The sequence below is a fragment of the Haliotis cracherodii genome, unplaced genomic scaffold, assembly GCF_022045235.1.
Source record: "Haliotis cracherodii isolate W230 unplaced genomic scaffold, xgHalCrac1.p SCAF_8, whole genome shotgun sequence".
Lineage (NCBI taxonomy): Eukaryota > Metazoa > Mollusca > Gastropoda > Lepetellida > Haliotidae > Haliotis > Haliotis cracherodii.
Genome location: NW_027266341.1, coordinates 33907592 through 33934079, shown reverse-complemented (window position 1 = coordinate 33934079; position 26488 = coordinate 33907592). Strand labels below are relative to the sequence as shown.

The 26488-nt window shown below is 40.9% G+C and overlaps 2 protein-coding genes across 3 annotated transcripts in view; one reads left to right on the top strand and one right to left on the bottom strand.

Moving 5' to 3' along the window:
- LOC139450489 (UDP-glucose 6-dehydrogenase-like) overlaps positions 1-4878 on the bottom strand; it is a 69712-nt gene extending 64834 nt beyond the window's left edge. Inside the window, exon 1 of the mRNA XM_071232203.1 lies at positions 4805-4878. The gene's annotated coding sequence lies outside the window, so the exon portion shown is untranslated. The remainder of the gene's footprint in view (positions 1-4804) is intronic.
- The window catches only part of LOC139450487 (translation initiation factor eIF2B subunit epsilon-like), a 28960-nt gene continuing 6673 nt past the window's right edge, over positions 4202-26488 (top strand). Inside the window, exons 1-13 of one of the 2 annotated variants that reach the window (XM_071232201.1) lie at positions 4202-4276; positions 7918-8042; positions 8434-8619; positions 10049-10223; positions 11320-11475; positions 12314-12399; positions 12953-13078; positions 13456-13556; positions 14735-14880; positions 17362-17464; positions 18809-19021; positions 25426-25516; positions 26345-26465. In XM_071232201.1, coding sequence (XP_071088302.1) covers positions 4247-4276; positions 7918-8042; positions 8434-8619; positions 10049-10223; positions 11320-11475; positions 12314-12399; positions 12953-13078; positions 13456-13556; positions 14735-14880; positions 17362-17464; positions 18809-19021; positions 25426-25516; positions 26345-26465 — 1659 coding nt within the window. In that variant the 5' untranslated portion in view covers positions 4202-4246. Of the gene's footprint in view, positions 4277-5104; positions 5257-7917; positions 8043-8433; positions 8620-10048; positions 10224-11319; positions 11476-12313; positions 12400-12952; positions 13079-13455; positions 13557-14734; positions 14881-17361; positions 17465-18808; positions 19022-25425; positions 25517-26344; positions 26466-26488 lie in introns of those variants that run through there. The other variant, XM_071232200.1, reaches the window with a different exon arrangement.

Sequence of the window (26488 nt, the reverse complement as noted above, 5' to 3'; positions counted from 1 at the left end):
CATTCTGGTTCATGGATTTGGTACATCAATTTTTTTAAATATCTAGAGGATGTCGCCAGGGAGACCCTTTCTGTCCATACATATTTATTCTTTGAGCAGAAATACTGGCAATATTAATACGAAATGAACCACACATCAAGGAAATAAGAAAAGGAAATATTGAATATATACTATCACAATTCGCTGATGACACCATCTGTGTTATTGATGGCTCAGGCGTTCATGCAGATCCTTACTTTTTTTGCATGTTTCTCCGGGTTAAAAATCAACATTGACAAAACGAGAATATTATGGATAGGATTGGGGGAAAAAAAATGAAACTATTTCCACTATGGACGCTAAATTGGAGTCAAGAACCATTTGAACTGCTTGGTGTGCAATTCCACACAGACCTTCATGATATCATCGATACCAACTATAAAACTAAGTTTAAAGAGTGTGAAAGATTAATGACAATATGGTCAAAAAGATGGAGGCCTCAAATTCCCACAAACAAAAGAAATAATGTGCTCAAAAGGTATCGATGATACGCAGGGCATTTGGCAATTTTTCAAAATTGTCACACTTGTTCAGTATTAATATTCCTGGTATCAATAATGTCAACGCCTTCGAAATGAATAGTTGTGCTTCAAAAGCCAAGTTACTGGCACAGACCAGTAATAAATACTATGCGGATGTACTCTATGCATGGTGGAATATTTCTAAAAACATTAACATGAAAGAAAATTGCGACTTTGGTATTCTTTCACAGAAATATGGTATAACAATGACATTTAAATAGATAACAAATATATTCTGTATAAAGATTAGAATGAAAAAAAGGTAACCTATATCAATGACCTTATTGATGAAACGGGACTTTTTCTTTCGTTTGAAAAATTCAGAGAAACCTTTCAAATAAAAACACACTTTTTAAAATACACGAGTATTCTGAATCTTGTCGTATGACGGGCATAAACAATTTCCCAAACAAAATGGAATACCCAATTCTACCATGTTTCACTTACTTAAAACATCCAAGGGAAGTCAAGATTACTACACAACCTAAATATCAAACAATTGTGCCCAAAATCAACACTTTGACAAAATGGAAAGTCTACTAGTACTTAAAGTACTAGAAATTAAGCCTAACTACAACCTAATACCGTATTCGACGTAATAAGCGCCCCGCTCTAATAAGCGCCCACGGCGATGTTTGCTAAAATATTGGCTAGTGAACAATCCCAAATGGCACCATTCCGATTGATCAATGTACACAAGACTTATTTTGTTACTTATAATACGCACTCATGTGTTATATGCACCCTTAATTATGGGCAATCAAATTCTGGAAAAATATATCTGTCGTACATAAACATTTCAGGCTGTCAGCATAAACCACGAAATTTATCTTTCAACTCTGTTTTTTTTTTAACAAAATAATATTCTAATAAGAGACCCTGTTTCTAATCTGAGAGCGCCCTGGGCACTTATTACGTCGAATACGCTACCTTTTACATGTGTAACCAACACAAAACTCCAATGGTTTCGATACCAAATAACGCACCTTATTTTACCAACAAAGAATAAACCTCACAAGATGGGCTACGTAGACAACACTAATGTAGCTTCTGCTCAGATTTCAAAGACACTATTGAACACATATTTCGGTCATGTAGAAAAGTGATCTCTCTTTGGACTGATTTAGAAAACTGCATATTAAATAAAATACAGGTCAAAAATAAAACTTCTAAAGACGTTGTCCTAATAGGTTGTCCAGCACAGACCTACAACCCAATAAATGTGCTAATCATTGTATCAAAATACATGATTTATATAAATCTATATATAAGCTATAAACTTTTCAATAAACCACCCACATTTAACCAACTTAAAGAGGAGATCACACAACATTATTGCATGACCAAATACAATGCATCAATATATGACAGCAAGAACACATTTTGGTCAAATTGTCTCTCATTGTTTAGTTGATAACTGTTTATTTTTGTTTAGCTTGTATACATATCACTGTCTTTCGTGTCTATTTATAGAATCATGATTTCTTCATTTGTAATATGCAACAGGAAACAAATAAAATATTAATAAAAAGGTTTTTTTTAAATGTGCGACATAGCCCTTTTTTATGTGCAGCTTACCTGGAGCTCTGGTAGGGTTGGGTGATGGAGAAATGAGAATTGGTTGATTCTGGAAATAGCAGCAACAAGTTCCCAAGGGGCGAGTTGATACAACCTCTGGAATCTACAGACTTTTATATCAACAACCTATAGTTGCATCAGTTTTACTTGTCCAGAATGGCTATTGAATATCTGGCTCAGAATCAACTGCAAGAACATTAGCATGACATTATCATCATGGTTTAGTTTGGGTCATGGCAGGTTACCATGGTTACCCCAAAACACTGTCCTATTTTGTCAAATAAATAAGTTATAGATTTGAACATAAATATTAGGAACTGGTCATTTGTTATGAGGGGTGGGGGAGGCAAAATATCATACAGTCCTCAGACCAATTCTCCCCCCCCCCCCCCCCCCAACACACACATGATAAATGACCCATCCCTGACTGCTGTTAGGTTTGGTGAGAGGATGGGTAGTGTTCATTTGATTTTCAAGCTTTGCTCACTTGATGCACCAGAGACGTCCTGACATTTTATGGGTGTTTCATTTCCACCTCAATCCACAATCCATATTCTGTCAGTGTCTCAATATACCGAACCAAATAAAAAGACTGTTCTAAATGAACTGTTAGCTGCAAGGTTACAGTTACGTTCCCCATCTCATCCTCCCGGGTACCCATTCACTGCTGGGTGAACAGAGGCATATTTCGAAGAATGTTTTCCTGAGTATTAAGATGGGAGGATGTCATTACACTCCAAGGCCTTCCAGGTGTACTGGAAACGGCTTGCCAAAGTTGACTTGGGTACTTGTATTTCCATGTTTCTTTCCAATATGTAATTTGAATAGATGGCATTTGAACCGAACTCAAAACAAAGGTATGGTGGCGAATGGGTTCAGGATATTATCATAATAGAATGGAGATTTAATACATTTGATAAGTGAGGATGTTGCCTTGGTTTAACCCTCACAGAGTCTGGACGTCAGCTGGCTTGTATGCCGCTCAGTGACGTACTGTGATGTCACGGTTTCAAAAATATATACATTCTATACATTCATGTCAAGCAATATTCCAGCAGCTCTGGAGCCTGTTCCACAAAGCGATCTTAGTGCTATGATTGTCGTAAGCCTATGCTAAAGTATGGGAGTTACGATCATCTTAGCACTAAGAGCGTTTTGTGGAACGGGGCCCAGGTGCTTACATTTCATAACTTTTGAGATACAATCTAGCATGCTCTTTCTACACAGATTACAAAGAGCGTCAGTTGACGCTTGTTCAGTAGTTTTTTTTATCAAGGTTACAACATTCAGGGCCTCAGTAACACTTTCAAAAAGTTTTATAGTAGACATGTGGAGGACATTTCCAAATTTTATGCATCAGTGACAAACATGATCTCCGATGCAATTCCCTATTTTGACTTGTACTATATGCTCCCATGTTTTTTCAGGTGAACAATTGACTTGTCTTTGCATGTGTTTGTGACTGGTGCCACCAGTGGGGCAGGAAATGCTCACCTTTTTGCAAACACCTGGTATCATCACTTTTTGATAGCAATTCATAAACAGATGCTCATGATCTGTCAGAAACATCGCCTGATTCACGGTCCGATAGATTACAACTTCCCGAAAATTTGGAAGTTGCCACAACTAGAGCCATTATTGTTATAAATTATCAATAAAGTTATTATTATACACCAATGTTGTCATCTGACTGTTGCAGGAAAGTCAGAATACTATGGCAGTTATGAGAAACCATAGCTAGTCAAAAGAGAGATTTGATCTGCATTATCACTCGCTGTACAGTATAAACGATATTATATCAGTTCCATTATGATTTTACATACAGAAATGCAGACATAATTTATAGTTTCGTTTGCCGACTGCTGCCACCATTTACATTCCTGAGCCCTGGGTATTAAGACGAGGACATATCATGATTGATGATTCTTACTTCAGTGTAAATGTATAAATATTGCGCTCTCTGAATGACACAAGGTTACGCAAAAGTGCCCTCTGGTAGTAGTTGAAGGGAAGTAACTCTCATCTGTATATCACGTAACAGTCAGCACATGTACGTTATAGCGGGGTGTTGATGATCCTGAGTGATAACTGCCGGCCACTAGCCAGTGATGATCATAAAGTTAGTGAAGGCATGGGAGGTCAGTGAAGTGCGAGCTGGAGCCAGAGAGTCATTACACAGTAAACTGTATCCCGGCCTAAGTAGGAACTTTAGGAGATTCCAATTAGCACCCACTTAGGCACAGTTGGACCAAACCTGCAATGGTTTGTATAATGCAGCACTTGCAAGGTTCGTAACCATGCTCTACCACTGGACCATGGACAAGATGGAATCACAATTAGGAGCAGTTTAGATATTTGGTTAATGATAAAATAGATAGCTAAAAGGAAAACTGTCCTAAGGGCTAAAGATAGAGAAGGCTGACAGACAGCAAATGCATTCGAGATCAGTGAAGCGCGACCTTAGTCACTCGGCGAACCTACACACATTGTTAGCCGTGTTGAATAATTTTGTGTGACAGATTTGGGTGTGGCAGGTTTATTTTATTTGGGCCTGGAACTTTGCGGGGTATTTTTAGAAAATTGTCTCAATTTATCAGACGTCTATTTATGTTGATATTTAAGTACTCCTTTAGACATTATTGAACATGATATCCAAAGATACTTACTTCTTTCAGCAGAATTACAAGACTTGTAGCACCGTTCTAACTTCTTTAACCAAAAAGTAATGCAGACGAAAAACCGGAAACCGATTAGAGTTATCTACCTTGGGGGGGGAAGTCTATTTTTAAAATTGGGGAAAATGCTTCATTATCAACACGAAAAACATGTAGATATAACATATGCTTAAGGGAATATGATTTTGCATTTGATAAATGTACCATCATAAGTTTCGCAGCTTTATATTTTGACATGAAATATCAAGAAATAAATCGTGTCCTAAAACTCCAAAAGAGTGTAACCCCTCAGTAATAGACTCGTTTTCTGATGAAACAAGATGGCTCCAAAAGGGAAAACAAGCCAACGTGAGGACTTGAAACAAGAAGATATCTTACAAGCTGTTGTAATCGCTGACAGTTTCAATGTTCGATTTGGTCCCGTAACAGAAAGACGTCCACGGGTAACTCAAAACAGTTTTTTCCGTAAACGCCATGATGAGCAGAAAGGTTTACCGCCTTCCAAAGTCACACATTTTATCAAATCAGATCGAGATAGGCTGTGACTATTACTAGCACTATTTGAAATAGTAATTCTTTAGCACAACATCGAAAATACTGCCTGTTTCATCGGCCGGACCTTTTCAAACAAAGAACGGAAATTGTGCGAATCAGTTTAGCCGACACTGTGTTTTTTGTAGTTGTTGTTTGATCAATGTGATTGTGAATTAAGATTATTTTAGGACCATATGGACCTCAATAAGCACGATAAGTCCAAATTCTACAAATACCCTCCACTGGTCCTCATGCAGATCTTTGTCATGTTTGTTGCTGAAAATTGATTTATTCAGAATTCTCATGGGGAGTACAGAATGTTACAGACATGCTTTTCTGATTTCAATTAGTGGTATGCGGAGGATTGAGCTCGCATAGCCAGCTTGAAACTCATCAAGACTACTGAGATTATAATCCAATTATCTAACAATTGACGCCATAACAAATAGTTAGTATAGTCAGACCTTGTGGTACCGCTGCATTCATGGCATGGCGGCACGCCACTTAGCGGCTGTCTATTGATGCAAATCAGTAACCAGGAAGTGCTCACTTCGTAAAAAATTTCAATTAGTGAGCTGTACATTCCTCGGAATGTTCCGTCTGCTGTAAGTAAGGAGTTATTAATGCATTGATACGTACTTCTGGCATCATTTTTAATATTGCCTTACCCCCATCTATCAATGGCCAACGATATAACCCACAGTTCCCCAAGTAAACTTTCTCTATCGACCTTAACTAGATCATCTGCATATTCATGGCGACTAGTAAGGTAATGGAAGTTACGTAGTCCGCACATTTTTCCCGCTATGAGCACAGAATCTATTGGGAGATCATAAGGGCCATAATGCCAAACTTAGAAATACTTTCTTCACCAGTAGCCAAAAGATAAATACATACTTTGGGCATACTAGGAGTGCTTTTTATATACATGATATATTTATTGTTGACTTTTAACATTTTCCCATTTTGTAACAAATTATTGTCATCCAATTTTTTTTATAAACAATCTTAGAATATCATTTCTCATATTTTGTTGTTGACTTATAAAAATATTTTTCTCTTACTTTTAGGTAAATATGCATCGAATACCTATTACTGATAACACATTTAGAATTTTACTTGTGCTGTCTTTGCATTTGTCTGGACAAATCACTGATGTCTGGCATGATCATACCAAGTGGTTGGTAGAATCATGTCCTCTTTTTGTCCAATTCGGACCTCCATACACAACTTTCTCTGTACCGCGATACGATGGAGTTCTCTCCCTTGTCAAACAGAGCGCGAGGCCCGGCTTTTACTTGGAGCTACTGATGTAAATAATGAACTTTTATCAGTAAAATATGCATTGTTTGATAAAGTAAATGATATCTGATAAAGAGAACAGGCATAAACCGTTTAGTGTACATGACAAGTACCGCGATACCCCGAGGTTGCAGGCTACTTGTTTTCCTGGTGATCAGGACTTAATTATTTCCCTTGATGTGCATGCATGGTAGATGTTGTGTATTGCCATTGTGATGAGTGCTATGGCAAATAGTACCAGCTAGCTCGTGCTATGACGTAGCTCATGATGTCACGACAGACTGTCTGTACTGACGCCATGATAAGAATAAACCTGTGATCATATCCCCCAGTCTTCGTGGTTTATAGATTCAGAGATAGTTCCCAATATGAGACCTACAGGGAAGACATCAAAGTAAACGTTTTTATTGTTGAGAAAATTGATAATAATTGTTCAGATTTAAGTTAAGTACCGGTACTGTACATGTGATCAATTTTCTAAGCAGATTTTCTGAGAAATATTGCTTTTTCATGTTTTGAACTTTGTTGGGATTCGAAGTCGGGGGTATTAGTGAGCAGTGCTCACTAATTGTTATTATTGTTGTTGTTTTTAATGCACTGATTTATCAGGGTTTTGAAGTGCAATTTGCTGTACTTTTACATGCTTAACAGACATATTATCGTAGGTTAATATTATCAACATGATCAAAGTGTTTAGAAGGTGGAAGTGGAAGAACATTAACATGATAAAAGTTTCATGTCGTTAGGGTACATCTATATTATTCAGAAAGGTACAAGCATAAATAGCATACAAAGTACAATGATGTACTAGATAGTCATTATGTTCAAGATATGTCCATGTCATGTAGGTTTGGCTAAAAAGATTGATAATCAGAATTATCGTTAATGGGAAGAAATATAAACAATTATCGATATGAAAATCATGTTATCGATAATCTTAGATAAATTATTGTGATGAACATGATGAAATAAAGTTTAAATTTACCAAAAAAGACTTGATATTTCAATCATGTTAAATGCCGATGAGGGAAAGCAACTGTTTTTGTTATATCTTAAATGTCCACAAAGTAATCTGTGCATAGATGTGTCACAACTCACCAGTGATGTGAAATATGTTGATTTCTTTTTACCTTTTTCGCATATTTGCTCAAAGTTACTTCTTTGATATTTATCAATATTTTGTTAACGTGGTTAATGATTATCGATCTTTATGATGTATAGGGATAGCCAGCCGTTATGTCATGTGTATACTCTTGTCTATCTATCAGACACTGCTACCGCTGGTGAATGTTCCGCTGTTGGACTACACACTGGAGTTCCTGTATGCAGCAGGGGTCCAGGAGGTCTTTGTGTTTTGCTGCCATCTGGCTGACCAGATCAGGACACACATCAAGTAAGTCATCACTTTACTGTCCCCCATAGGAACAGACAACCACCATTGTGTAGTCGAAAGATCCTCTTGAGAGAGGAAGGTCAGGGGGTCGACACCTTGCAGCATCATACAAAAAGATGTTAAAATATGGTACTTGTTGTTACCCTGCCTGGCACTGGTCTTCTCGGAGTCGGTAGATTGTGTCTGTATGGGGCATCCTTGTTAAACTGTGGCATGGTAACTCCGTGGATAGGGCTATAAAACCGGGATAAAGTTCAGACGAGTACATGCAGTCAAAGACAAAGACACATCACTTTCAGTGCAATTTTCTTGGAGACGATGTTAAACACGATTTCACCTCACCAACACAAACTTTTCATTATATCATACTCACCTTGTTTTATACTTTCAGGAATTCCAAATGGAATGATAGTAGCTCGCCTATGCAGGTCAGCCCAATACTGTCTGATGGATGCATGTCAGTGGGCGACGCTCTTCGAGAGATCGACAGCAAGTCTCTTGTCAGGAGTGACTTCATCCTCGTTTCAGGAGACATCATCTCTAACATCAACCTGAAGAAAATACTAGAAGAGCACAAGTAAGTGTCGTACTAGCCATTGCTTGACAATGTGTACAACTCTGTTGTAAAGATGAGTCTATTCAAACAATGCATGAAAATATTTCTAATCCGGTTTCAGTTTGGTTGTCACGTAAAGTTCAGTCACATCTGCAATGGTAACATGGACGAGCGACCCGTGAAGATCCAGCGTAGAATAGGTCTTCAGCAACCCATACTTGTTGTAAAAGTCGATTATGTTTGTCGTAAGAGGCGACTAATGGGATCGGGATGTCAGACGGGGTTGATGCATGTCATCGTATCCCAATTGCAATGCTCATGATGTCAGTCACTGGATTGTCTGGTCCAAACTTGATTATTTACAGACCGCCCTCATATAGCTTGAATATTGCTTAGTGCGGTGTTAAACAACGAATATACAAACAAACATGGACGAGCAATCTAAGAAACCATAACATGATGTGTAGAGTTGCATCCCTTTGCCATGTCAGGATACGAGTTTGTGAATCCCTTATTCGCCATGATTAGATTCTTGATCTGTCAGCTCTGTGATTGTAGGTGTCACCAAAGTAGTAAATCTTATACTTTAGTAATACTGCTACATTACATGACGGCATTTGTAGCTCACCTGACCAGTGTATTGTTTTGCGATCAAAATAGCAAATTTTGTGGAAAGCCTTCAGGTTGCCACCACTGAATGGTAGATCTCAAATGATGACTTATCCAACTGTTCCATACATAAATAATAACCGCTTCTTATGATTAATTATAACATAATATATATATATAATAAAAAAACGCAACTAAAATAACAAGACAATAGAATGTATTATTCCTGGTACAATAAATAGTTTCAGATAGAATTTCTTCCGATCACTGCTTTAATGTTCTTTTAGGTTGGGTATTTCTTATCATGTTTAACTGAATCACGATTAGCCGAGAATCAGCCAAGAATGTTGTTTGTATAGCCCAGAGCTCCAGATAGGCTTTTGGTGTTGTGGGTATTTTACCCATGCATTTTAAAATCATTGGGTATCAGTAATTCTATCTGGGTATTCAAATTTCTGTTGCCCACTAGTTTTTACACATGTGGGAATTAAAGTTAAATATTTAAAAACAGTATTCATCTAGTCCCTGCAAACTGGTGTCGTGTGGCTTCGAGAGCTTTATAGGACTCAAAATTCCACGATACGTCCACAAGAAAGTGTGATGGCAAATGATCAAGATGTAACTGTCATCATGGAGTTTATGAAGGTTGACGGAATTTGCTGATTTGCTAATCGAATACGCAGGGTTACTTCACAATATTTTGATGATACGCACAAGTTTTATTTTTTGTAGCGTATCTGTAATGTTTGTTGTGTATTTGATACGCTTGGATTTTATCCATGCATGGGGTTTCTGAAGGTGATGTACTTTCAAGTATTGACAGTTTGTGCCTCTGCTCCAGGAAACGAAGGGAAAAGGACAAGTCGAGTGTGATGACGCTGGTGTGCAAGAAGGCCCCGCCGGGACACCGTACACGCTGTAGCGAGGATGAAATCCTTGTTGCAGTGGAAAGTGACACCAACAGGGTTCTGCATTATCAAAAGGCGTACCAACAAAACAAGTTCCATATACCCGTGGTAAGTTGTGAAGATCATTTAGCTTATTGTTTTGTAGCTACTAGGTTGATGATTATTAAGTTTTATTTACATGATGTTTTATTCATTTGTTGGTTTGATGATGTCAGCTGGTCTGTAGTAATAGAGTGGAAGGTCTTTGGTTAGATCCCCTGCCCACCTCCAAGGACTAGTGGGGCGGTCGGGTAGCCTAGTGGTTAAAGCGTTCGCTCGTCACGCCGAAGACCCGGGTTCAAATCCCGACATGGGTACAATGTGTGAAGCCCATTTCTGGTGTCCCCCGCCGTGATGTTGCTGGAATGTTGCTAAAAGCGGCGTAAAACCATACTCACTCACTCACTCCAAGGTCTAGTGGCTGGAGTGTCTGCCCAGACAGCAGGTTCATTTGTTGGTTTGATGATGTCAACTGGTCTGTAGTAATAGAGCGGAAGGTCTGTTGGTTCAATCCCCTGCCCACCTCCGTCTAGTGAGTGAGTGAGTGAGGTTTTATGCCACTTTTAGCAATATTCCAGCAATATCATGGCGGGGGGGCACAAGAAATGGGCTTCACACATTGTACTCATGTAGGGAATTGAACCTGGGTCTTTGGCGTGACGAACGAAAGCTTGAACTCCAGGCTACCTGACCAGCCCTTCCAAGGTCTAGTGGCTTGAACATCTGCCCAGAGAGTAGAAGGTTCATTTGTTGGTTTGATGATGTCAACTAGTCTGTAATAAAAGAGCAGAAGGTCTGTGGTTCGATCCCCTGCCCACCTCCAACGTCTAGTGGTGAGCAGAAGGCCCCCAACCACATCATACCTAAATGACGTTAAATGATGGTACTTGTTGATAAAACAAGGATTGGTCAGCGTGGAGTCAGTATTGTGTGTGAGTAGAGTATTCATGGAATGATGTCTCCGTGGGATCGTGCAGACTAGTACAAGCAGCCACACATGTGCACACACATGAACACATACATTCATGTCACTGTATAACTGAAATAACCTTGAACATAACATTGAACCCCATTTCACCTCACATCAACTGTATTGTTAATATAAACACTCCATTTCAGTATTTCCCTAGATGAATGCCTTAATGGTTGTTTCTGTTGTTGACAGAGTGTGTTTGTGGAGCACACGGACGTGGATGTGCGGTACGACATGCTAGATTCCCAGGTGTGCATCTGCACACCCCTCGTACCACAACTCTACACAGACAACTTCGACTACCAATCTCGGGATGACTTTGTCCGCGGAATTCTCATAAGTGAAGAGGTAAGCAAGTTGGATAATCAGTACGATCTGGGTGTGAAGTTTGTAAGATGTCTACCCTATTGCCCCTTGGCGTAAGAGGAGACTGAATTGAATTGAATTGTTGACGTGTATGATGTTGTTCATAACAACCTCTGGTTGTCTGGTCCAGACAGGCTGCCTTCATGTATGTGGAATATTGTCGTCTGCTGCATTTCAAACAAGACTCACCATTTTTTTAAGACTCCATAGACACAAAAACATACTGAAATAAGTGCTAATAAATAGATATGTCAACAATAAAAAATTCACAGACTGCATATTTATTTCATCCACACCGCACATGAAGATCCGGGTAAGAATAGGACTTCAGCTCTCATGCTTGTCATTAAAGGCAACCATGCTTGTCATAAGAGGCGACTAACTGGATCGTATGGTCAGGCTTGCATGGATCAATGCTCATGATGTCAATCACTTGATTGTCTGGTCAAGATTCAATTATTTTCAGTGCACCTCCGTATAGCTGGAATATTGCTGACTGCTGCGTTAAACAACAAACAAACAAATCTTTCACACAAAACTACGAAATCTGTGACATTGTTCAGCACAATATGCAACACTAGCGCCGCCTAGCCTCTTATCAACCAATCAGGAAACAAGACATTTAGAAGGTCTAAAGTTTTTATTTTTTTTACACATGAACACAAAAACAATTCCTTGGTTAGCAAATGAAATGCCACAGAATCACTGATGGAAGTACCGAAGTGGAAATACAGGTTTTAGTCGGACATGTGTATCTCCTGAATTGATGTATGTATACATCCTGTATGTCATTTTCAAGGGTTTTTTACCTCTGTTACAGATTCTGGGAAACACAATTCACCTGGCTGTTGTGAGGGATGAGTATGCTGCTCGAATTTCCAACCTGCAGATGTATGATGCGGTCAGGTGAGTTGTTTAATTGGAAAAATCCACTTTCAGTATCACTACACAGTAGTACGCTGGCCGGAAAAACATTGAAAAAACAGTAGTAGCCGTGACAACTTCTAATACAGACACAATGTGTCTAGGCTACTTCTTGATACGTTGTGTCTGTATAATAAAGAAGTTGAAATTTGTGTCTGACTAACCCTTACTTGTCCACACAACATCCATCTTTGAACAAACTTCGTGTCTCTAAGTTTTATGTACCATACTTGTACCTCATCCCTGTGTTGTTGTGTAATTCATGACACAGTCATCAGAGATCTGAGATTGTACTTAGTTCGACTAGTTTATGCAGCTTGTGTTTCAACCTGGTTTTGTCTGGGGCAACCTGGTTTTGTCTGGTGCTGCTAGCTTTTCATGTCAACATGCACCTGGAGCGGGTTAAATCAAGTTCCTTAAATCGAGCCATGATAATACTTGTTGTCACGGTTACATCCAACTTCTTAATGGCTACAAGACTCACAGACTCACAGAGGTCATGTTATTCGCAACCTACACCTGTCATGTGTTTCAGCCTTGACGTGATGAATCGCTGGACGTATCCCCTGGTGCCTGATGGCTACATGACATGCCTGGGCCGCGACGTCATGTCGTACGGGCGACACAATGTGTATCTCAGTAAAGACATCACATTAGCCAGGTAGGATTTGTTTGTTTGTTGTTTGTTTAACGCTGCACTCAGCAATATTTCAGCCATATGACAGCGGCCTGTAAATAATCGAGTCTGGACCAGACAACCCAGTGATTGACATCATGGGCATCGATCCATGCAATTTGGATACGATGGCATGCATCAACCAAATCAGCGAGCCTAACCACCTGATCCCGTTAGTCGCCTCTTACGACAAGCACAGTCGCCTTTTACAGTAAACCCATCTTAATTGACGTGATGTCCAACTTGACTGTTGTAGATTGCTTCAATATAGCTTGTTGTTTTGTGTAGTGTAAGCATGGTAAGTTGTGTCATTGATAGGATTCTGCTAGCTGTAAAGTTATTCTGTGGTGTTTTCATTGCAGAGGCTGTGTCCTGGCTGAGAATGTTGTGATCGGAAGCGGGACTTCAGTTGGGAATAATACAAACATAAGCAACTCGGTTATAGGAAAAAACTGTCAGATAGGTCAGTGACACTAGATGAACATAACACTACCAGTATTGTTTGTATACAGTATGTGATAACATCTGAACTACCATGATCATAGACGACCGCCTCCGTGGTCTAATGGTAGAGCTTCCGCCTGAAGAGCGGAAGGTCCGGGGTTCGATCCCCAGCAGCGTCATACCAAAAGACGTTATAAGATTGTACTTGTTGTTACCCTGTCTGGCGCTTGGCATTAAGGGGCTAAAACAAGGACTGGTCGGCTCGGAGTCAGTATACTGTGTCTGAGTGGGGTATTCATGTTAAACTGCGGCATGGTATCTCAGTGGGCTAGCACTATAAATCGGCATCAGTCCGGACTAGTACAAGCAGCCACACATACACACATACATGTGCATGCACGTCACTATATAAGTGAAATAATCTTGGACGCGACGTTATCTGCTGCTATCGGTTTGTATGCCGGCCAGGTTTGCTCGCTGCTTCCAGTGTGGCCATATGTGACATTTTCCCATGTGAGTTAATTGACTATAAAAGTCCAGTTTCAACCCTTCCAACTTGGCTGGAATTATGGAGTTATAATTTGGCTGGACTAACGCGTCTGTGCATAGTCCAATCAAAATCCTGTAACGAAATCAACATCGGGTTCGTAAACTAGATTTCGGTCGATTACAGGATTTGCAAATGCAAGTAATATGGTAGGTGGAATATGATTGGTCAATAGGAGGTACATAGGACATACTCAGAATAGCCACTGGTAGCACTACGATCGAGCCCAGAAATTTCAGTTTAGTTCAGCAAGGGTGGAAACTGGACTTTTACAGTCCGTTAACTCTCTTGCCTTGGGAAAATTGAAAAAATGTGTTCCCAAAGATATAAAGTAGTAAAAATGAATTGGCATACACTTGTATGGTTTAGTTTAATTAAACCAATTAATTTGAAAGCATTTCATTTTAATTGATGTATAAAACATACTGGACACGAATGGAATCGACTCATGATGTCCTTATCATAACCCTAGTTTTGATATTTATATTTAGTTTTACACACGCCAGCACAAAAGGTTATTGAAAATAGTTGATTTTTAAAAGTTATCAAACTGTATGTATATGATAAACTGGGCAGCTGGTATACCTTGCACAGTATTTAGTCACTACATCATGTTATACAAGATGTGAGGACTGATGTATTGTTGACAGGTGAGAATGTAAAGATAGCTGGCAGCTACCTGTGGGATGGTGTGGTCGTGGAGGACAACTGTATCATCGAGACGGCCCTCCTCTGCAGCAATGTCAGCGTCCACAAGGAAGTTACAATCTGTCCTGGAGCCGTCCTTGCGTGGGAGGTGAGTGGGAAGGCAGCCACCATCCATCCAGGGATGGTCCAGGGGTGGGCGGGGTGGTCCTATCCATCAAGGGGTGGTCCTAGAGAAGGTCATTATCCATCCAATGTTGGTCCCAGAGTGGGCGGGGCAGGGCAGGCACCATCCATCCAGGGATGGTCCAGGGGTGGGCGGGGTGGTCCTAGAGAGGGTCATTATCCATCCAATGTTGGTCCTAGAGTAGGCGGGGCAGGGCAGGCACCATCCATACAGGGGTGGGCGGGGTGGTCATATCAATCTAGGGGTGGTCCTAGAGAGGGTCATTATCCATCCAATGTTGGTCCCAGAGTGGGCGGGGCAGGGCAGGCACCATCCATCCAGGGATGGTCCAGGGGTGGGCGGGGTGGTCCTATCCATCAAGGGGTGGTCCTAGAGAAGGTCATTATCCATCCAATGTTGGTCCTAGAGTGGGCAGGGCAGGCATCATCCATACAGGGGTAGGCGGGGTGGTCCTATCCATCTAGGGGTGGTCCTAGAGAGGGTCATTATCCATCCAATGTTGGTCCTAGAGTGGGCAGGGCAGGCATCATCCATACAGGGGTAGGCGGGGTGGTCCTATCCATCTAGGGGTGGTCCTAGAGAGGGTCATTATCCATCCAATGTTGGTCCTAGAGTGGGCAGGGCAGGCATCATCCATACAGGGGTGGGCGGGGTGGTCCTATCCATCTAGGGGTGGTCCTAGAGAGGGTCATTATCCATCCAATGTTGGTCCTAGAGTGGGCAGGGCAGGCATCATCCATACAGGGGTGGGCGGGGTGGTCCTATCCATCTAGGGGTGGTCCTAGAGAGGGTCATTATCCATCCAATGTTGGTCCTAGAGTGGGCAGGGCAGGCATCATCCATACAGGGGTGGGCGGGGTGGTCCTATCCATCTAGGGGTGGTCCTAGAGAGGGTCATTATCCATCCAATGTTGGTCCTAGAGTGGGCGGGGCAGGGCAGGCACCATCCATCCAGGGATGGTCCTAGAGTGGGCAGGGCAGTCATCGATCCAGGGGTGGTCCAAGGATGGGAGGGGCCATACTTATGACTGATGATCTCCACGGTGTCCTTGTCATGTTTGATATTTATTTATTTTAACACACACTAGCTTAAAATACTGAAGTGAAAATCCTGAAGGGCGCCAACATCTGACTTGATTCTACAAGTAATCAAATTTTATATACACTCTGCAAAAAAAGGAACACAAAAGTATTAAAATTGTAAATATCTGACAAAGTGTTGCTGATATCCATACAACATTAATACTAAAAATAAATTCGTCATTTCTGCCTGGATTGGGATTGATTTGCGTAAAAAAATGAGGTTCTGCAGAAATGTTTTGAAAAGATGGAATAATCGCAAAAACCACAACCACATGAGAGCCTGGCACCGAAACACACCTATATGACATGCACATGCAATATCACTTGTTGGCGAAGCTTGGATTTTCATTTGTATGCCATCACAATCTTACAGCCAGTGAACAGCGTAATTATGCCACGACTGACAGAAGCCCAAGGCAACAACACCATCGGCCGACTGCCTACAGGCAAATTATCTTCAGCCACAGCCAGGTTTTTCCACAGAGCACCAAGCACCATTACAAGACTGTGGAACAGTTATAAGACACACCTTTTCAGATCCGGTCGACCACATATCAGTACTAGAGCACAGGACAGATTGATATAGCTGCGTCACTCACGTAAAAGTACCACTACGGTCACCTCAACAACTAGGGCAATACCGGGGTTGCGTAGGATATCAGCCCAGACAGTGAGGAAAGGTTTACGCACTGAAGGTATTTGCGCTAGGACAGATTCATACTGCTACGTCACTTACGTGAAAGAACCACCATGGTCACCTCTACAACTTCGGCAATACCAGGAATAAGAAACCGTTTTACACTCTGTAGGTATTCACACCAGGCGACCAGTTCGAGGGATCATTTTGATGGACCTGAATCATGGTGTCAAGGTCACAGAGTATGTCCACAACAGCGATGGAGATAACTTTGGTTTAGGGGCGAGTCACAACATCCAGGTCCTGCGAGCACGTCAGCAACAACCACAGAACCTCCGACAGTTGGCACAACCACTGCAGGAAGAGTGGGTGAACATTTCCCAGGCCATAATTTGGGATCTGACTGCTTCAATTGGACAGCGATGCCAGTCAGTTTTGGACTCTAATGGTGGTCATACAAGATAATGAGAACAGATGACCTTCACCTTGAAAATCTACTGTTCCATGTGTGCCATATGGAACATGGGTCAATGAAAATGATGCGTGCAAATTTCGAACAATCGATTACTATTTGTTGATTTTATTTACTTGATATACAAAATATACATCTAAAATCAAATTTGCGGGGGTTTTTTTGTAGAGTATATTTGTCATATTAGGCACGGGCATGGGCTAAGGTCGGTTGGTCAGAACACCAATCTGTAGTACTGTTGTTTGCCCTGCAGGTGAAGGTCGGACCTTCCGTCACTCTGCCAGCTGGTTGTCAGCTGATCAGTAAGCCTCAGGTGGATGAATTTGCTGATGAAGAGGAAACTCCCCCGGAGCCTGGTAGTAAAACAATTCCTTCTTCCATACTGCCGTTTCACTAAACCATCTTTATATTTTAGTGTGAACAAGTATCATGCTACAAAGTATGCCTATTAAAATAAGAATGTTTTGTGTGAGAGTGTTTACTCATTGTTTGAGAACAAAATCTATTTGTTTCTGTATCGTGGAATATTTGTTTGAATAGTTTTAGATATAAAACAATCACATTATTTCATAATGATTGCTTTGCCAATATGTTAGTTTTTCTACTATGGAGTAAGGAAGTGAGTATGGTTTTATGCCACTTTTAGCAATATTCCAGTAATATCACGTGGGGGACACCAGAAATAGACTTCACACATTGTTGTGAATTGACCCGAGCTTTCGGGATGACAAGCAAACCCTTTCCCAGTAGGCTACCGACCATCTACTTAATAAGACTGAAAAGAAGGACGACTCATACGTTCCTCACTGAATTATCTCCCCTCCTCCACCACACTGATTGTGTTTAATACATCTGAACACAAATAAGTGCCAACTCCAGATGTTGCAAGGTCAGGCACTGCATCATACAGCAGATAGTCCGACTTCAAGAACCCAGTTCTAGTTGTATGGTGACGACCTATCCCTCACCCCCAGGGGACATCCATACTTAGGTGAGCTAACTGACTTTCAGATCCAACGAACTAAGTTGGCAGGCCCCACAGAGTTTATTATACCCCCGACAAAATGTCGGGGGTATATAGTTATACCAAGGTTACGTCCATCCATCCGAAAACTTTGTCCTCGCGATTACTCTTAAGCTATTCAGGGGATTCATCTCAAACAGTACATATAATCTGTGTCATAATGAGGGATGCAGTCAAAGAAAACAAATTGTTTTTATTAATTTTCCATTTTTTTATGAATTTTTCAAACCCTAAGCTTACCCTATCCTAGCTATTTAATTTGTAACTACTGACACACTAGGCAGGTCGGGGATATTAGTGAGCCACGCTCACTTTTGCACTTGTTATCTCCAGAGGTTACCATGGTTACTGTTAATAATCAAATTTGAAAAAGGGATCTGACCTTATTTCTTTGGAAAATATTGTTCAATAAAAGATGTAATCCCAATGAGGTTTAGAACAGATCCCCAGCAACCTGAATTTGGAACAGAAGGCCTGGTTTGTTGACGAAGTTGATCACGTGGCATTGTTCCCCAGCGGCATCCATCACTGGTAATATTTATCATTGGATTGTCAGGACTCATTTATTTACACTAAAATTACAGGCTGCCATTATATTACTGGAATATTGCTAAGGGTGGCATTAAACAAAAACAATACAAAACAAAGATGTAATTGTAAATATGTGTTCACCTAGATGTAACACCAGAGTTTGGAAGTCAGAGCAAAGCGTTTGTGTACCGAGCAAGCTGTGACTCGGATGATGAGGATGAGGATTTGGTCCAGGACATGTGGGGGCTCACTGTCCAGTCTGAGGAGGAGGACGACGACATCAGCAGCATCGACAGCGACGTCACGGACCAGGACGACATTTCTCCCTCGGGCAGCCCGATACCAGATGACGCTGGAAGTGAGTGAATCATTGATATGGGTTATTTGTGGTATACCATGTGTATCATCATTTTTAGGATGCGACATTGTATTCTTTCTGTTCATATTTTGCATCCCTTTAACTGATACAAAACAATAGATTACATTTGACTGATGTTAAGTTGTTTTGTATTTGCTTTATGTGTGCGAATTGAGTGTGATGTGTGTACATGGTGTATGTGTGTGATATATATGTGTAAAGTGCGTGTATGATGTGTGTAATATATATGTATGTGTATGGAATAAACATTCCATAAATGTTTATTAGGAATAAACATTGTATGTTGTGAACCTTGGCAAGCTAAATACGTAGTGTTTATTCCAAATACAGGATATTTACCATCCCCAAACACACAAGTGTGATAACCTCTTTATCGCATTATGTCATTCTTCAATTTTGTGCTTGAAAACATTACCTAAACATTGCGAGCTTTCCTGGAAGGTGCACATTAATATATATTAAGTCAGAAGGTAAGGGATGTGTCGGTCAGACAGTGACAATAGTCAAAACAGTCTTGTCAAAACGTTACGAAGTGCAGTCAGATGTACACACAGCCACAAAATGAAACAAGGTACCACTTCGGACATATTTTGGCCAAATTCAACTGTTTTAATTTGGGGAAAAGGTTCCAAACCGCAGAGGTCTACAAGCACAGATATGAAACTCATCCCGCTAGGCTAGTGTCCTCAATAAATTGTTTAGCAATTTTTGTCTCCAAAGTCGCCAAAACTTCTGAAATGACTCAGATAGATGCTGTTAGACACTGAGTGAGTGAGTGAGTATGGTTTTACGCCGCTTTTAGCACTATTCCAGCAATATCACGGCAGGGGACACCAGAAATGGGCTTCACACATTGTACCCATGTCGGGAATCGAACCCGGGTCTTCAGCGTGATGAGCGAAAGCTTTAACCACTAGGCCACTGGGCCGCCCAGTTAGACACTGGTTTTCAGTATGTAAGACTATTCTTTTTATGATGAAAGGAATTATCCCTGTAGTTTCTCCAGATTCCCGATGGTCATTCTGACTCGATCGCTGAATCACAAGCATGAAAAGCCATGTTTGTTTGAAACACTGAAAGTAGTCCCTACCCAACCTTTGATATTTGCATCTCTATCCACATAAGACCCCAACAGATATCATTTTTATCCGTTAGCTTTATCCTGCCAAGAAACCTGCACATTTTATGATAAATAGGTATTATGTGTGTAATGTGTATGGTGTGTGTTTGAAACCTGTGTAAGATGTGTCTTGTGAATAGGTTGATGTGTAATATGGTCAGAATGTGTCTATATTTGGGGAATCATATATAGTTGAATGAACCCACTCGTCTTGAACTGGTGACCAGAGCAGCAGTTTGACTAACCCAGGGTTCAATTCGTCTGGCGCGATCTTATTACTGTCTGACCAATCAATTTTTTCTAGCAATGCGGTCAGATTTCAAGACAGCATGGTTCCACTGAACTCTATGTTATTGAATGTGGATTGTTGTGTACCTGCTGTTTGTAAACTGATGTCACACCCTGAAAGTGTCAGTACTCGTGCTGTAGTTTGTCGGGTTCAAACCAAAATCCTAAATCTGCCCCAAGCGCAATCCGCCTCTTGAAGAGCAGAAGGTCGGGGGTTTGATTGGCGGCCTTGTCATACCAACACAAGTTTGATAAATAGTATTTGTTGTTACCCTGCCTAGCTGCTCAGCATTAAGGGGCTAAAACAAGGACTGGTCAGCTCGGAGTCAGTATACTGTGTCTGAGTGGGGTATTCATGTTAAACTGTGGCATGCTATCTCAGTGAGCTAGCATTATAGAATTGGCATAAGTTGGGACAAGCACAAGTAGCCACATAAACACACACACACATGCATGCACGTTAAACCCCATTTATCCTTACCTCACCAAACTCAATCAACATCCGAAATGTGTTCTCATGAAGTGACTTGAAATTCTCCTTGTTATAATACTCTATGTTGTCTTCTTGTCTTGTCTTGTCTTGTCTTGTCTTGTCTTGTCTTGTCTTGTCTTGTCTTGTCTTGTCTTGTCTTGTCTTGTCTTGTCTTGTCTTGTCCATGTTAGTGATCAGCTCGTTTTTTGAAGATTACTGACTCTTACAGTCTTAAAACAAATGGAGGCCCTGTACTAATATCTGTTCAGAGAGTTGCATCCTTAGTCATATCAGGATCTGATGGTATCCTTCTTCTGTCAACACACCACTGCTCATGATTGTATGGTAAAAGTAAATGATGTTGGGTCAGTGTCACAAGTTACTAACATGCCAGGATAGCACTGGAATAATAGTAATGATAATGATAACAATAATAATCAGTGTTTACCCGGACACGAAAGGGCCAGTTGTCAAAGTAGGCAGGACTTGCTGTGCAGCATTGCCTCCCTGCCAGAAGTCTATGATGGTTGGTTCAAATCTATTACAATGCAGAGAGAATCCAGGATTTTGAAAAAGGATGATGGCACATAATATCTAATGATTTGCCGAAGGCGTAGTTAACATGTGTCAAAGAAGAAAGAAAGGGTGTGTGTATACCCCCTACATTTATTTGTTTGTTGTTTAACTCAGCAATATACGTGCCATGTAAATAACCCGTTAGTCGCCTCTTAGGACAAGCATAGTTGCCTATTACGGCAAGAATGGGTTGCTGAAGACCTGTTTTACCCCGGATCTTCACGGGTCACGTTCCCCCCCAGTGTCTGTTTCTAGATTTATCAGCATAATACTCCTTGGGAAAATCAATGGAACGTTTCTGGTGGCTTTGTCAAAAGTTGGAGAAGAAAAGAACATAGATTTCATTGTTACTATGGTTACAATGTGGAATTCAAATTGGCATTTGTTACGGGATTATTTTGAAAGTGGATATTGGATAATATATCTTCTTCTGCTTTAAGTTGTATAATTTTCTTTTTCCTGAGGTCATGTTTGACATGTTAGCTTGGAATGAAATATTGTTTAATTAGCCGTTTAACGTTAAAGTGTTACGATATTTCTTTGATAGGACAAATATGGAAAGAATATTTACTGTTTCAAAAACAAGGATTTCTCACTTAATTTATTTATTGCAAGTACTCAGTTTGTATGGTAACATAAAGAAAACAGTAGACTTTGGGTTCACAAAAGCTTGAAAATGCCTTGAATTTTGCAGTTTTGCAAAGGCTTCTTATCAAACCTTAAGGTCCTTTTAACACATTCAAGTCTTTGTCTTAAGTATTTCTGAATTTAAAGACAATCAATTGTATCCTACACATCAAAGTATATGTGTACATGTCAGCAGGTTTGTCAGCACCATACCTGTGCTCGTGGTTTTCACCAAAGTGAGACCCGCATCGCTTCTGACTGTCCCCCTCCTGACTGCCTCCCTGGCCTCGTGGTAGAGCGTCCGCCCGGAGAGCGGAAGGTCAGGAGTCGATCGCCAGCCACTTCATACCAAAAAACTTTTAAACATGGTACTTTTTGTTACCCTATCTGGCACTTGGCATTAAGGGGCTAAAACAAGGACTGGTCGGTATAGTGTGTCAGAGTGGGGTATTCATGTTAAACTGTGGCATGGTATTTCAGTGGGCTAGCACCATAAAATTGGTATTAGCCGGGACTAGTACAAGCACACGCATGTACGTACACACGCACACGCACACACACACACGCACACGCGCGTGCATGCACGTTGCTATATAAGTGCAATAATCTATGATGGGACATTAAACCCAGGTGTTTTATTCATTTGAATCGTCAAATAGATCTATCGTATGATAGAACCAGTAGTCATATGATCGCCATGTTGATAGTTGTGTCAGTGAGATTAATAGGAGAACTTTCACATTCTTAGTAACGGTGATAGACCATAATATATTGTTTGTTGATGATAGTAGCAGTAATGATTGTGCCTCGTTAAATACGAATGTGCATACTGTGTTAATAAATACACAAAACAAATTGCTAGCTTCTCCAGTCAAATGCCTTGAAGCACTTGCAGTTTATTTATTAGCACATAATTGAGAGACATCAGTCCCCAAGGCTCCTTGAACAATTAATAACCTGGGTATGCCATGCTTGTTGTGACCAACATATGCTGGAGTTTGAAATATTTGATTGTTGAGAGGATTGCTAGTCCGTCACGTTTTGAACATATTCGTTTGTTGAGAGGATTGCTTGTACATCACGTTTTTAACATATTCGTTTGTTGAGAGGATGGCTTGTACGTCACGCTTTGAACATATTCGTTTGTTGAGAGGATTGCACGTCCGTCACGTTTTTTGGTGTTCTGTTTCAAGCCTTGATGCATGGTGCCGCCGGTGTTTGCTTCTTGTGGCTGATGTTCCTCCTTCGTCAACTTCCTCTTCTCATCTTCCTCGGGCTCATTCTCAGCTTCATTTCGGTCACCATGGAAACAGTCATTCTGCAGAACAATTCATGGAATTTGTTTGGTTTTTAGTGTGGTGATGTGTTCAGACCTCAATTGTGTGTTCAGTCTTGTGAAGTGAATGAACAAGGGGATGTCTCACAGTGTGTTGCATCAAGATTGGTATGGAGGATGTCATAAGATTGTCAGAATGTGGTTGCCATGGTTACACTGTTTTGAGAGATGACTATTGCCATGACAACAGTTGAAGGGTAAGATGTGACTTATTTCTCTTTGGTTTTTTTGCGTGTTGGTTAATTTGCTATGGACCATTGTACCCATAATAGTATTATAGATAAGTGATAAGTATGTCTGATACATCTTCACTTTTCATCACTGGTCATACTAATAACTTGATATAGATTTTGAAGTGTGTCTTGCAAATGACTATTGAAAACAACTTATGTTGAGGTGATTGAGGTGTCAAATATCACTCATGGGGACACAGGCACCACAATGCGATGTGCAGAGTTGTGTCCCTTTGGTAGACCAGCAACCTGTGATTTGGGGTATGAATTAGGGCTGGAACGAGTCTATATTTACTACCCAGGTACCCACCACCCTATTACCCGACCCTACCTGAGTACCCACTGTAGGTCTCAGGCGATATCGTAAAATGTCCGATTGGAAACATTTTTAGCATAGCCCTGGCAGATGCATGTATTATACAATCTGGTCATTCATACACTGAAGTTGAATTAGGTTATATTTTTATATAACCATATGAAAAATCAGAAGGAATGGGTCCATAGTCAGAAAGAAATGCGAACATCAGTGACTTTTGTGTAACCATAGAGTTCTTGATAATTTTGGTCATTAAACAATATATCACGTGACTAACCACGGGTCCGGGTAGTCCTGTGGGTACCCGGGTCCTACTCAGTACCCACCCGACCCTGGTACCCGAGTTACCCGTCCCAGCCCTAGTATGAATCCCAGTTCGCCCCAATGTTTCTAGGTTTGTCAGTACCAAACAAGTGCTTGCGGGTTTCATCAAGGAGGTAAACACTGGGCTTTCCTCCCACATTAAGCTGACTCTGTGAAAAAAACTGTTCAAAGTGGCGTTAAACCCAATCACTAACATCAATCAGTTTATAATCTCAACATGAACATCTTGTGCTCTAATGATATGAATGTCCATCCAAAGAGAAAGGATTTAAGCTTTTGTATTTTTTCTGAACATGCTGAAGATCTACAATGCACTGTGCCTCAGACAAATGGAAATGTAGGTTGATTGTGTAGAGGGGGCTGGGGAGACTATAACGCCTGGATGTGTTGAGTGCTGTTTTAACAGTGAAAGGAGCATACTAATACTGGACAGCTAAGTTTCTTCCTCCACAATGTGATGATTGTACCATTCGGGTCAGTGTTTGTAAGACTGAGTTAGAATAGGTCTTCAGCAACCCATGCTTGCCGTAAAAGGCGACCATGCTTGTCGTAAGAGGTGACTAACGGGATCGGTTGGTCAGGCTCGCTGACTTGGTTGATGCATGTCATCGTATCCCAGTTGCGTTGCTCAATGCTCATGATATCAATCACTGGACTGTCTGGTCCGGATCTGATTATTTACAGACCGCCGTCATATAGGTGGAATATTGCTGCATATGGCATTAAAGAACAAGTAAGTGAGGTGTTAAGCAACATACATACAAACAAACAAACATACAAACAAACAAATAAACTAAACTGTGTTGGTGAATCATGCAAATGAATTTGTCTAAAAACAAAGGCAACATATAAATAAGCTGTGTGTTCACGTCCGTTTAGTCCAAACCTTAAGACGAGAAACATGATTGTTTTGAGGGGCCTTACATTACAATATAAACAGGATGAATAAAGTGAGAAATCCTAGTTTTGGGAATAGTAATTATCCTTTCGAACTTTGTCTTATCAAACAGAGGATGTACTTTTTAATTCATGAGTATTGCTCGTGTTTGTTAGTGTTCATCCATGGTGTATGTTCTGTGTATATGTTTCAGATTTCTACTCCGAAGTGATCGACACTCTGATACGAGCAAAGGAAGATAATATCATCACAGATAACATTATACTGGAGATTAATTCCCTGAAGTAAGCAGCCTCTGTGTCTTCCTCATTGTAACTCAACCCAGGCACCATCACTAGCCCTCCCTGTTGGTATTCCTGGTTAGAACTGGTCCCCAGCATCTGATGCTTGTCTTCCAAGGTGGGGCACAGGTGGCCCAGTCATCTAAGGGGCCGCAATTTGCTGTGCAGAATTGCATCCTTTGGGCATGCCAGAAACCTATGTCATGGGTCCGAATCCAATTTTACCCCGATGTCAGCACCATACCTGTATTTGTGGGTTTCACCAAAGTGGTAAACGTCTGAGACCTGCATCACTTCAGGCTTTCCTCCCACATCAACCTGACATACCGTGATGTAACTGGAATACTGGTCAAACTGGTGTTAAACCCAACTCACTCACTCACTCGTACAAGGTGACTTAAGGATGGGTCAGGTTAGGTGCTTAGATACTTTGATCAAAATATGATTTGGAAATTTTCATGTAACTATATCAGTGCAGATGTTGCTTGGTAATCTAAATCTAGGGTTCGCTCCCTGGCTGCATCATACCAAAAGACGTTCAAAGATGGTACTTGTTGTTACCCTGTCTGGCGCTCGGCATTTAGGGGCTAAAACAAGGACTCTTCGGCTCAGAGTCAGTATACTGTGTCTGAGTGGGGGATTCATGTTAAACTGTGGCATGGTATCTCAGTGAGCTAGCACTATAAATCGGCATCAGTCCGGACTAGTACAAGCAGCCACACAAACACACACGTACATGCACGTCGCTATATAAGTGAAATAATCTTGGACGCAACGTTAAACCCCATTTCACCTCACGTGGTAACCTAATGCTAATGTATTTTACCTCAGACATGCCTACAACATTGCCATCAACGAAGTGCACCAGCTGGTGATGAAGGCACTGCTGTCCCTGCCGCTACAGAACACCAAGGCTGCGGAGGTCACCCAGGTGATGAAGATACTCAGACCGGTCAGTGGCCCTACTCACATATA